The sequence below is a fragment of the Oryx dammah genome, unplaced genomic scaffold (genome assembly GCF_014754425.2).
Source record: "Oryx dammah isolate SB20612 unplaced genomic scaffold, SCBI_Odam_1.1 HiC_scaffold_23, whole genome shotgun sequence".
NCBI lineage: Eukaryota > Metazoa > Chordata > Mammalia > Artiodactyla > Bovidae > Oryx > Oryx dammah.
In genome coordinates this window covers 67257135-67271245 of record NW_024070207.1, presented here as the reverse complement: position 1 = coordinate 67271245, position 14111 = coordinate 67257135, and the positions used below count along the sequence as shown (strand labels likewise).

The 14111-nt window shown below is 37.6% G+C and overlaps 1 protein-coding gene across 1 annotated transcript in view; it reads left to right on the top strand.

The window, feature by feature from the left end:
* The first annotated feature begins 5514 nt into the window (after positions 1 to 5514).
* ATP7A (ATPase copper transporting alpha) overlaps positions 5515 to 14111 on the top strand; it is a 79386-nt gene continuing 70789 nt past the window's right edge. Inside the window, exon 1 of the mRNA XM_040265647.1 lies at positions 5515 to 5655. Within this exon, the coding sequence (XP_040121581.1) occupies positions 5536 to 5655 (120 nt within the window). The 5' untranslated portion in view covers positions 5515 to 5535. The remainder of the gene's footprint in view (positions 5656 to 14111) is intronic.

Here is a 14111-nt window from a genome sequence, read left to right as displayed (position 1 = left end):
TAGGTGTAGAGTTAGGTTATTTATTTGACTTTTTTCTTGTTTCTTGATGTATGCCTGTATTGCTATGAACTTTCCTCTTAGCACTGCTTTTATAGTGTCGCACAGGTTTTGGGTTGTTGTGTTTTCATTTTCATTAGTTTCTATGCATATTTTGATTTCTTTTTTGATTTCTTCTGTGATTTGTTGGTTATTCAGAAGCGTGTTGTTCAGCCTCCATATGTTGGAATTTTTAATAGTTTTCCTCCTGTAGTTGAGATCTAATCTTAGTGCATTATGGTCAGAAAAGATGCTTGGAATGATTTCGATTTTTTTGAATTTATCAAGGTTATATTTATGGCCCAGGATGTGATCTATCCTGGAGAAGGTTCCATGAGCACTTGAGAAATTTAGAAAGAGAATTCACTTTCTCAGACAGCTGACCTAGATTCTTCAAAAAGTTTCTTACCAGGAAAGAGATATGGGAGAGAGGCTGTTCTAGATTAAGTGAGACAAAAGAGATACATCCAAATGCAGAATGTGAATCTTGTCTGGATCCTGATTTGGAAAAATATAAAAGCTGTAAAGAAAGCTGAGCAAAGAAGAATTGATGCTTTTGAACTGTGGTGTTGGAGAAGACTCTTGAGAGTCCCTTGGACTGCAAGGAGATCCAACCAGTCCATTCTGAAAGAGATCAGCCCTGGGATTTCTTTGGAGGGAATGATGCTGAAGCTGAAACTCCGGTACTTTGGCTGCCTGATGCAAAGAGCTGACTCATTGGAAAAGCCCCTGAAGCTGGGAAAGATTGGGGGCAGGAGGAGAAGGGGACAACAGAGGATGAGATAGTTGGATGGCATCACCGACTCAATGGACATGGGTTTGGGTGGACTCCGGGAAATGGTGATGGACAGGGAGGCCTGGTGTGCTGCTGTTCATGGGGTCACAAGGAGTCAGACATGACTGAGCGACTGAACTGAACTGAATGGACGTTCTTGGGACAAATGGGACAGTTTAAATAGAAAATTTGTATTAAAGGATGTACAATGATTTTATTTATTTATTTTTAATATAAATTTATTTATTTTAGTTGGAGGTTAATTACTTTACAATATTGTATTGGTTTTGCCGTACATCAACATGAATCTGCCAGAGGTATACTCCTGTTCCCCATCCTGAACCGCCCTCCCTCCTCCCTCCCCGTACCATCCCTCTGGGTCATCCCAGTGCACCAGCCCTGAGCATCCTGTATCATGCATAAAACCTGGACTGGCAATTCATTTCATATATGATATTATACATGTTTCAATGCCATTCTCCCAAATCATCTCACCCTCTCCCTCTCCTACAGAGTCCAAAAGACTGTTCTATACATCTGTGTCTCTTTGGCTGTCTTGCCTACAGGGTTATCATTACCATCTTTCTAAATTCCATATATATGCGTTAGTATACTGTATTGGTGTTTTTCTTTCTGGCTTACTTCACTCTGTATAATTGGCTCCAGTTTCATCCACCTCATTAGAACTGATTCAAATGTATTATTTTTAAATACTGAGTAATACTCCATTGTGTATATGTACCACAACTTTCTTATCCATTCATCTGCTGATGGACATCTAGGTTACTTGCATGTCCTGGCTATTATAAACAGTGCTGTGATTAACATTGGGGTACACGTGTCTCTTTCAATTCTGGTTTCCTTGGTAGTGGGATTGCTGGGTCATATGGCAGTTCTATTTCCAGTTTTTTAAGGAATCTCCACACCGTTCTCCATAGTGGCTGTACTAGTTTGCATTCCCACCAAGAGTGTAAGAGGGTTTCCTTTTCTCCACACCCTCTCCAGCATTTATTGTTTGTAGATTTTTGGATAGTAGCAATTCTGACCAGCCTGATGTCCTCTGCCAGCATTCAGAAGTTGTTTTGTGGAATTTACTCAGTGTTTAAATGTTCTTTTGATGAATTTGTTGGGGAGAAAGTGGTCTCCTCGTCCTATTCCTCCACCATCTTAGGACCGCCTCCGATTAATTTTCTTAGCTGTGATCATAGTATTGTGGTTATGCAGCAGTTCTTACTTCTTTGGAAATGCATGCTGAAGTATTATGATCTCTAAAACTTAGATTTGAAAAATAAAGAAAATACAGCAAAATGTTAGCAGTTGTTGAATTCATGTAGAGGATATACAGATAGATGTTCATTGTACTATTTCAGCTTTTATGCGTAGTTGAAATTTTTCATAATAAAGATTTGGAAAACAGGGAAGCTATTCATTAATCGAATAATATGTAAATTGTAAATTTCATGCAATGGAGAATTCAGACAGCATGAAGAACTTCTTGAGCTGGAGTAACTAGTTCTAGCTCCTCTAAATTTCTACTGTTGTTTAGTCACTAAGTCAACTCTTTTGTGACCTCGTGGACTGTAACTCGCCAGGCTCCTCTGTCCATGGGCTTTCCCAGGTAAGAATACTGTAATGGGTTGCCATTTCCTTCTTCAGGGCATCTTCCTGACCCAGGGATCAAACCCACGTCTTCCGCTTTGGCAGGCGGGTTCTTTACCACTGAGCCACCAGGGAAGCCCTTATTTCTACTGCTTCTTCCCTATTCCACTTACCATTCATTCAAAGATTCAGATTTTGTCCTGTTGACAGCAGCTGCTCATGCTAGAGGAAGGACGATGAAGTTTCTCAGAGTGATGACAGCTTATTTTTACATATAGATTATAAGTCATAAATTACCAGAATGTGACTATCACTGGCAGTGTGGTTCATTAGAGATTGTTGTTTCTTTTTACTTTGAATAAAGGCTGTTTCAAGTCATTAAAAACAAAAGTTAGATAAACTATATTCTTTTATATTGAATGGATATTATAATCTATGTAAAAATTGATAATACTAATTTCATAAGAATTAGTGGACATAACTGAATTGTTACGTCTTGCATTTGGAATAACTTTGGCTCTAAAAGGAAATAACAAAAATAGTCTATTTCAGATCAAATCAAACTATAAAGTACAGTTCCATAATTAGTGTTAGTTGAAATGAAGACTGAGAAAGATGCAGCTAGTGTTGAATTTTTCTTTCAGCTTTGTGAAGATTTTTACATTTAAAAAATAGATATGGAAAACAGTATAGATGTTCTAAAAAATTAATAAGCAGAACTATCATATGATCTACTAACTCCTGGGTATTTATCCAAGGGAAATAAAATCACTATCTCAAAGATATCTGCACCCCCATATTCATTGTAGCATTATTTGCAACAGTCAACACGTTGAAACAACCAATGTCCGTCTGTGGATGAATAGATAAAGAAAATGTGATATACATATGCATATTATTCAGCCATAAAAATGAAGAAAATCCTGCCACTTGTGATAACATGAATGGACCTTGAGGGCATTATGCTAAGTGAAAAAGTCAGATAGAGAAAGACAAATATTGTATGAACTCACTTATATGTGGAATCTGAAAAAACCTGAACTCATAGACACAGAGAACAGATTGATGGGTTGGTTACCAGAGGTAGGGGGTGGGGAGTGGGAAAAATGGATGAAGATGGTTAAAAGATGTAAATTCCTAGCTATAAGATAAATAAGTCCCAAGGATACAATGTACAGCATGGTGACTATAGTTAGCAATATTCTATTGTATATTTGAAGGTCACTAAGATAGTAGACCTTAAAAGTTCTCATCACAGGAAAAGATTGTAACTATGTGTGGTGATGGGTGTTAACTTTTGGTGGTACTTTTGCAATATATACACATATCAAATCATTGTATTGTACACTTAAAACTAATATGATGTTATATATCAATTATATCAATAAAATGGAAATTTCATGTGATTCAAACTAATTATCAATGGAAAAAAAAAGACTCCTGCCTTCATAGAATGTTCATTTTAATGAGGAGTTTATTACAGTATAACATATTATTCCAAAATTTAGTGGCTTAAAAAAACCAACAATTATTGTCTCACAGTTTCTGTGGGTCATGAATTGGGGAGTGGTATAGATGGGAGGTTCTGGCCTAAGATCTCTCATGAGGTTGTAAGTCTATATGTCAGCTGAGGCTGCAGGCATCTAAAGACTTAACTGAGTCTGAAGAATCAGCGTCCAAGACAGTTCACTCACCTGTTTATTGGCAGGAGACCTTATATCTTTGCTGGTTATTGATTGTAGGCCTCAATTTCTCACCATGTCAGCCTCTCCATAATGCTGCTTGAGTGTCCCATGACATAGCAGGTGGCTTCCCCTAGATGGGGTGATTGAAGAGAGGATAAGGAGCAAGCCACAGTGACTTTCCCCCCCAAATGCAGTGCCTTTTATCTTGGAAATCACACATTGTCACTTCCACTAGTGATTTGGAAGCAAGTCACTGAATTGAGGCCACACTCGATTTGATCTCTTGATCAAATTTGATCTCTTGAACGAAGGAGTTGTTAAATTTGATCTCTTGAATGAAGGAGTGACAAAGAATTCATGAACACATTTTAAAACAACAGGAAGACAGATAATAAGCAATAAACATAGCAAGTAAATTAATGGAGCTTATTAGAAGGTTTTAAGTTCTATGAAAATAAAAAAAGAGGGCAGAAATAAGGGCAATCAGAGTATATGTGTGTGTGGAAGGGATGTAGGTTGCAATTTTCAACAAGGTGGTCAGTGTAAGACTTGTTAGGAAGATTAGATTTGAGTAAAGACTTGAAAGAGATGAAGAAGTTAGCTAAGCAGATATCTAAGAGAAGAAAGCACTAAATCAAGGGAATAGATGACCTAAAAGTGCTGGGATGGGAGTAAAATGAGGTGAGAGAAAAGAATGCTAACCGAATTATATTAGTAGTGTATTTTCAGTTGGGCAGGTGGGAACGTTGAAGGATTCTTTTTTCTTTTAACTTAAAGTTTTTGTTGTTTTTTTTGTTTTTTAAGTTTTTATTCTATATTAGAGCATACTTGATTAGCAATTTTGTGTTAGTTTCAGGTGTATAGCTAAGTGATTGAGTTATACATATACATGTATCTATTCTTTTTTAAATTCTTTTCCCGTTTAGGTTATTACAGACGCTCCCTGTGCTATACAATAGGTCCCTATTGGTTATCTATTTTAAATATGGTAGTGTATATGTGACAATCCCAAATTCCCAATCTATCCCTGCTTCCCACCTTCCCCCACAAAACCATAAGTTCCTTCTCTAAGTCTGTGAGTCTGCTTCTGGCTTTGTAAATAAGTTCATTTGTATCATTTTTTTTAGATGCCACATATAAATTATATGATATTTGTCTTTCTCTGTCTGACTTATTTCACTTTGTATGATAATCTCTGGGTCCATCCATGTTGCTGCAAATGGCATGGTTCATTCTTTTTTATGGCCAAGTAATATTCCACTGTATGTACCACATCTTTATCCATTCATCTGTTGGTGAATATTTAGGTTATTTCCATGTCTTGGCTATTGTAAACAGCACTGCAATGAACACTGGGGTACATGTAAGAGGAAGGGTTATTTCCATGGCTGATATTAATAAGTTTATTGTTTCTAATAGGAATGTAAAGAAGAAATCAAAATGGATCTGAGTATGAGTGTGAATTCTGTCACCATCTCTGTTGAAGGAATGACATGTAGTTCCTGTGTTTGGACCATTGAACAGCAGATTGGAAAACTGAATGGTGTACATCATATTAAAGTAAGTTACTCTTTGGAAATCAGTACTGTTGACTGGAATTCTTCTGGGAAATTATACTTCTAACACTGAAATTGATACAGAAACACTAACATGTATGACACAAAGGCTGTCATACTTCAGACCTTGAAGCTGAGTAAGTTTTCTTTGGCCCATTAACTTATTTTCTTGTTAAAGACAATAATAAATTATATATTTTTAAAATTTCAAAACATCTGAACATTGAGTCTTGATGTTATGGTTGTATCAGTTTATATTTTATAAGTATAGGTGCTGACATGAGTTTGAACAAACTCTGGAAGATAGTGAAAGACAGTGAATCCTGGTGTGCAGAGTCAGACAAGACTTATTGACTGAACAACAACAACAGTATTTTTTATTACTGGTGATGTGATATTGAACTAAAATACATGTTCTCAAAGGAAGGATTATGGGGTTTCTTTCTCTTTTATATCATGACAGTTAGTATGTTAATAATAATGTAGTCTTCCCTAAGAACGTGCATACAAAGTATAACTAATTTTCTAAACATTTTCACTTTAGTTTTTAATTGCAAAACTAAAATAGACTTTTGTTAGACTATCTTAACACATTCCTGCTGTAATTCATCTCAGAATCCTACTTAGTGAAAAAGAGTGATTTATCATATATTCTAGTTTCTCTGTAGTGAACATGAATTGTTATTATAATTATTATACATAAATAAGAAAAGCTAAGCTTTGTTTACAGCCCACTCCAGCACTCTTGCCTGGAAAATCCCATGGATGGAGGAGCCTGGTAGGCTGCAGTCCATGGGGTCGCTAGTAGTCAGACACAACTGAAGTGACTTAGCAGCAGCAGCAAGCTTTGTTTAACACCTTTTAAACACAAAAGCCAAAAGTAGCAAAGTCAACACAGGACTACCCCAAAGGAAACAAAATGATACCATGCCCCCTATATCCTGTAAAAAATGTCTTTGAATGTTTCTTGTGCTTGTTTTTTTTTTTTTGACATAGACATAGTGTGTTAAAGCTGCAAGGGGTCTTAGATATGACTTAAGTAGTCTAACCCCCTCATTTTACACATGGACAGACTGAAGCCCAGATAAGAAAGTGATTTATGCTAAATTACACAGCTACCTAATACCAAATAAAACTAGAACTCAAGTTCCATGATTCCTGGGCCGGAATGTTTTCTGGTCATACAGTGTTTACAGATGTGTTTTAGTTTGCATATGGTTCTCAAACTTGTGATCTCCAATTTATTCTGTCACATAACTTCCAAAGAAAAAAAAGCAGCCTGGTATTTTCATCATCAACTTGCTTCCTACCACAAAATTGCTGTTTTAGCTCTGTGTCATTATTCTCTATATAAATTCTTTTCAGAATAATTCTAATATTTTTAGCATGAGATGCCTTGAATTATATTTTATTTGTCACTGTCTTTTTAATCTTTCTATTTCCATGTTCATAAAGGTGTCTTTGATGTTAAAGCCTTTGGGGTTAAAAATATGTTTTAACGAGGTCCAACTTTCTCAGTTTCAGCACTGTTGACATTTTGGGCCGGATAACTCTTTGTCTTAGGAGAGTGCTTTGAAGGATGTTTAGCAACATCCCTGGCCTCTAACCATGAGATGCCAGTAGCCTCTCCTTCCACTTGTGACAACCAAAAATGTCTCCAGACATTGCCAGTGTTCCCTAGGGATGAAATTGCCCTCGGCTGAAGATCACTCCTGTAGTCCCTTCTCAGTTCAGTTCAGTTCAGTCGCTCAGTTGTGTCCGACTCTTTGTGACCCCATGAATCGCAGCACACCACGCCTCTCTGTCCATCACCAACTCCCGGAGTTCACTCAGACTCGCGTCCATCGAATCAGTGATGCCATCAAGCCATCTCATCCTCTGTCGTCCCCTTCTCCTGCCCCCAATCCCTCCCAGCATCAGTCTTTTCCAATGAGTCAATTCTTCGCATGAGGTGGCCAAAGTACTGGAGTTTCAGCTTTAGCATCATTCCTTCCAAAGAAGTCCCAGGGCTGATCTCCTTCAGAATGGACTGGTTGGATCTCCTTGCAGTCCAAGGGACTCTCAAGAGTCTTCTCCAACAGCACAGTTAAAAGCATCAATTCTTCGGTGCTCAGCCTTCTTCACAGTTCAACTCTCACATCCATACATGACCACAGGAAAAACCATAGCCTTGACTAGATGGACCTTAGTCAGCAAAGTAATGTCTCTACTTTTGAATATGCTTTCTAGGTTGCTCATAACTTTTCTTCCAAGGAGTAAGCGTCTTTTAATTTCATGGCTGCAATCACCATCTGCAGTGATTTTGGAGCCCCCAAAAATTGTGATTATGAAAAATCCTCTGAATTGTCTGACATTGTTTCCACTGTTTCCCCATCTATTTCCCATGAAGTGATGGGACCAGATGCCATGATCTTAGTTTTCTGAATGTTGCGCTTTAAGCCAACTTTTTCACTCTCCTCTTTTGCTTTCACCAAGAGGCTTTTTAGTTCCTCTTCACTTTCTGTCATCTGCATATCTAAGGTTATTGATATTTGTCCTGGCAGTCTTGATTCCAGCTTGTGTTTCTTCCAGTCCAGCGTTTCTCATGATTTACTCTGCATAGAAGTTAAATAAGCAGGGTGACGATATACAGCCTTGATATACTCCTTTTCCTATTTGGAACCAGTCTGTTGTTCCATGTCCAGTACTAACTGTTGCTTCCTGGCCTGCATACAGATTTTTCAAGAGGCAGGTTAGGTGGTCTGGTATTCCCATCTCTTTCAGAATTTTCCACAGTTTCTTGTGATCCACACAGTCAAAGGCGTTGGCATACTCAATAAAGCAGAAATAGATGTTTTTCTGAAACTCTCTTGCTTTTTCCATGATCCAGCAGATGTTGGCAATTTGATCTCTGGTTCCTCTGCCTTTTCTAAAACCAGCTTGAACATCAGGAAGTTCACAGTTCATGTATTGCTGAAGCCTGGCTTGGAGAATTTTGAGCATTACTTTACTAGCGTGTGAGATGAGTGCAATTGTCCCTTCTCAGAGAACCTCTATTATATACCCTTTGGCTCTTTAGTTATTATTTGATGATGGTAAATTGATTTTCAAACAGGCTCATGTGCCCCTTTCTCTTCATATTAGTTTCTTATGGTTCTTTTTTGCCAGTGACAGGTATAGTGAACAGTGTTTCTCAAACCACAGCATGAGAATCACCTGTAAGGCTTGTAAAACATAGATTGCTTTAAAACATAAAACGCCCAGAGTTTCTGTTTTAGTAGTAGATCTGAATGGGGTCTAAGAACTTAACTAAAGCTGTGGTTCTGGGACCACAATTTAAGAACCATTGTATTGCATGAGTTATACTTACACTAAAGATTATTTGTCATTTGTTTGAAATTTAATTTAACTGGGTCTGTCCTATATTTTCATTTACTAAATCTAGTGGGTAACCTACTTTGAAATCATTCCCCTTTACTTTTAGACCCTCATAAGCACTGATTTATTTATTGTTCCTATAGCTTTAATTTTTAAAAACTACCATATAAATAGAATCACATAATATATAGCCTTTTGAGCCTGGCGTCTTTCATTTAACATTGTGCATCTGAGATTCATCCATGTTGTTGCATGTATCACTGGCTCTTTCCTTTTTGTTTCTGAGGCGTTATTCTCTTGTGTGGATTGTACCAAAGTTTGTCTACCCACTCATCTATTGAGAGACATTGGATTGTTTTCACTTTCTTTTGTGATTATGAAAAATCCTCTGAATGTTTACAACCACGTCTTTGTGTGGACATAAGTTCTAATTTCTCTTAGGCTGATTCCTAGGATTGGATTTGTTCTATCATGTGGTAAGTGTATGTTCAACTTTTTGAGACACTGGCAAATGATTTACCATAGTGGCTGTGCTATTTTATGTTCCCAGCAGCAATGTGTGAGGATTCCACTTTTCTCACATTCTCTACAGCACTTTGTATTACCAGTCCTTTTAGTTTTAGACATTCTCGTGGGTATGTAGTGGTATCTCAATTCTCATTCCCTTAATGGATAATGATATTGAGTATCTTTTTTTGTGCTTCTTAGGCATTTGTATACCTTCTTTGTGAAATGTCTGTCAAACCTCTTGAGAAATTTTTAGCTGCATGTTTTGTAATTATTCAATTTTGATTGTTTTCTATATATTCTGAATATGTCTTCTCTTAGATATGTGTCTTCCAATTTTTTCCCCCAGTCCGTGGGTTGACTTTTTAATCTTTTAAAAATGTCTTTCCCAGAGCAGCAGTTTTTACTTTTGTTGAATTCCAATTTATCCAGTTTTTTATGGACCATGCTTTTGGTGTTATCACTAAGAAATCTTGACCTTACCCAAGATCACAAAAATTTTACAACTGTGTCTTCTAAAATATTTTACCTTTAGATCTATGACATTTTAAATTAATCTGTATACATTATGAAGTATGAGTTGAGGTTAATTGTCTTAAATATGGATGTCCAGTTTGCTAAGCAGCTCTATTTGTTGAAAGGTAATTTTTTCTCCACTGAATTGCCTTTGCACCTTTGTTGAAGCTCAATTTACCATATACTTATGGATATATTTCTGTATACTCTGTTCTGGTCTATTGAACTGTGTGTCTGTCCTATAAATATCACACAATCTTGATTATTGTAGCTTTGTAATGAACCTTAAAATCAAGTAGTATAATTTCTCAACTTTGTTATTTTTCAGAATTGTTTTGGCTATTCTATTTTTTTTCCCTGTACACATAAATTTTAGAATCAGTATATAGGTTTCTACAAAAATATCACCTGGGAGTTTGACTGTGACTCTGTTGATTCTGTCTATCTATTTGGATAGAATTAACATCTTAATAATACTAAGTATTCACACCTTTGCACATGAGATAACTCTCCATTTATTTAGGTATTCCTTATCAGGGATCTGTAGTTTTCATTGTACAGATCCTGCATATATTTTATTAAACTTATATTAAGTATTTTCTGTTTTTAGATGATGTTTAAATGGTACTTTTTAAAAAAATTTCAATTTCAGTTGTTCATTACAAACATACAGAAATGCAGTTGGTTTTTGTATGTTGACTTTGTATCTTGAACTTTGCTAAACTGTCATTAAATCTGTTAGCTTCCCTGTAGATTCTTTGAGATTTTCCACATAAGCAATTATATCATCAGGGCATAAAAATAATTTTATTTCTTCCTTTCTATTGTATATGTCTCTTATTCATTTTCTGTCTAGAACTTCCATTGCAATTTTTAATAGGAGTGTTGAAAGTGAACATCTGTGTCTTGTTCCTGATTAAGGGGGAAAACATTGTCCTTCATCTTTAAGTATTATATTAGTGTATGGTTTTGTAGATGCCCTGTATCAGGTTAAGGAAATTCTTTCCTCTTCCTGGTTTTCTGAGAGCTTTTATTTGTAATCATGAATAGATGTTGAATTTTTTCAAGTGCTTTTTCTGCATCTAGAGGTGATCATATTGTTTTTCTTCTTTAAGGCTGTTAATATGGTGAATTACATTGATTGATTTTCAAATGTTATACTAGCCATGCACTCCCAGGATAAGCCCAACTTGGTCAAAGAATACTTTTAAAGAAAAGTTTCAAACATACACAGAAGTACAACTTGTACCTGTCACCCACAGAATTCCTTGCTATTTATTTTCATGACAGCATCATTTGATTTTGATAATGTATTTTGCTGATGCTTTTGAAGATTTGTTCTGAGCCTTCCTGCCTGTTGTACTTTGTTTAAGGTAGAGGTCCCTGACTATGCTTAGTCACTTGGTTGTGTCCAATTCTTTGTGACCCCATGGACTGCAGCATGCCAGGCTCTTCTGTTCATGGGGATGTTCCAGGCAAGAATACTGGATGGGTTGACATGCCCTCCTACAGGGATCTCCCCAACCCAAGGATCGAACCCAGGTCTCCCACACTGTGGAAGGATTCTTTACCATCTGAGGCACCAGGAAAGCCCTGACTAATGGATTGGAAATTCCTAGTATATCTCCATGCCATTTTCAAGCCTTTTTCCTGCCCCCTGTCCACTTCCTTTTTTCTTGTCACTCTTCAGCATTCTCAGCATTGTTTGGAGCATAATTTCAGCACTCTTTCCCATGCTTCATTCAGTTTGGTTCCCCACTTGTTCTTTCCTATTTCTCTCCAACTTATATCCGAGGGCCCAAAGACATTAACAATATCTCCTTGCCAGAAGTTTGGGGATTTGTACTATGATAATGGTACATCACCAGATGGTCAACACCGAAATCAAATTGATTATATTCTCTGCAGCAAAAGATGGAGAAGCTCTATACAGTCAACAAAAACAAGACCAGGAGCTGACTATGGCTCAGATCATGAACTACTTATTACCAAATTCAGACTTAAATTGAAGAAAGCAGAGAAAAACCACTAGACCATTCAGGTATGACCTAAATCAAATCCCTTATGATTATACAGTGGAAGTGAGAAATAGATTTAAGGGCCTAGATCTGATAGATAGAGTGCCTGATGAACTATGGAATGAAGTTCGTGACATTGTACAGAAGACAGGGATTAAGACCATCTCCATGGAAAAGAAATGCAAAAAAGCAAAATGGCTGTCTGGGGAGACCTTACAAATAGCTGTGAAAAGAAGAGAAGCGAAAAGCAAAGGAGAAAAGGAAAGATATAAGCATCTGAATGCAGAGTTCCAAAGAATAGCAAGAAGAGATAAGAAAGCCTTCTTCAGCGATAAATGCAAAGAAACAGAGGAAAACAACAGAATGGGAAAGACTAGAGATCTCTTCAAGAAAATTAGAGATACCAAGGGAACATTTCATGCAAAGATGGGCTCAATAAAGGACAGAAATGGTATGGACCTAACAGAAGCAGAAGATATTAAGAAGAGATGGCAAGAATACACAGAAGAACTGTACAAAAAGGATCTTCATGACCCAGATAATCACGATGGTGTGATCACTCATCTCGAACCAGACATCTTGGAATGTGAAGTCAAGTGGGCCTTAGAAAGCATCACTGTGAACAAAGCTAGTGGAGGTGATGGCATTCCAGTTGAGCTATTTCAAATCCTGAAAGATGATGCTGTGAAAGTGCTGCACTCAATATGCCAGCAAATTTGGAAAACTCAGCAGTGGCCACAGGACTGGAAAAGGTCAGTTTTCATTCCAATCCCAAAGAAAGGCAATGCCAAAGAATGCTGAAACTACCGCACAATTGCACTCATCTCACATGCTAGTAAAGTAATGCTCAAAATTCTCCAAGCTAGGCTTCAACAATATGTGAACCGTGAACTTCCTGATGTTCAAGCTGGTTTTAGAAAAGGCAGAGGAACCAGAGATCAAATTGCCAACATCCGCTGGATCATGGAAAAAGCAAGAGAGTTCCAGAAAAACATCTATTTCTGCTTTATTGGCTATGCCAAAGCCTTTGACTGTGTGGATCACAATAAACTGTGGAAAATTCTGAAAGAGATGGGAATACCAGACCACCTAACCTGCCTCTTGAGAAATCTGTATGCAGGTCAGGAAGCAACAGTTAGAACTGGACATGGAACAACAGACTGGTTCCAAATAGGAAAAGGAGTACGTCAAGGCTGTATATTGTCACCCTGCTTATTTACCTTATTTGCAGAGTACATCATGAGAAACGCTGGGCTGGAAGAAACACAAGCTGGAATCAAGATTGCTGGGAGAAATATCAATAACCTCGGATATGCAGATGACACCACCCTTATGGCAGAAAGTGAAGAGGAACTAAAAAGCCTCTTGATGAAAGTAAAGTCAGCTTAAAGCTCAACATTCAGAAAATGAAGATCATGGCATCTGGTCCCATCACTCCATGGGAAATAGATGGGGAAACAGTGGAAACAGTGTCAGACTTTATTTTTCTGGGCTCCAAAATCACTGCAGATGGTGATTGCAGCCATGAAATTAAAAGATGCTTACTCCTTGGAAGAAAAGTTATGACCAACCTAGATAGCATATTCAAAAGCAGAGACATTACTTTGCCGACTAAGGTCCGTCTAGTCAAGGCTATGGTTTTTCCAGTGGTCATGTATGGATGTGAGAGTTGGACTGTGAAGAAGGCTGAGCACCAAATAATTGATTCATTTGAACTATGGTGTTGAAGAAGACTCTTGAGAGTCCCTTGGGCTGCAAGGAGATCCAACCAGTCCATTCTGAAGGAGATCAACCCTGGGATTTCTTTGGAAGGGATGATGCTGAAGCTGAAACTCCAGTACTTTGGCCACCTCATGCAAAGAGTTGACTCATTGGAAAAGTCTCTGATGCTGGGAGGGATTAGGGGCAGGAGAAGACGGGGATGACCGAGGATGAGATGGCTTAATGGCATCACTGACTGGATGGACGCGAGTCTGGGTGAACTCCGGGAGTTGGTGATGGACAGGGAGGCCTGGAGTGCTGTGATTCCTGGGGTCGCAAAGAGTCAGACACAACTGAGCGA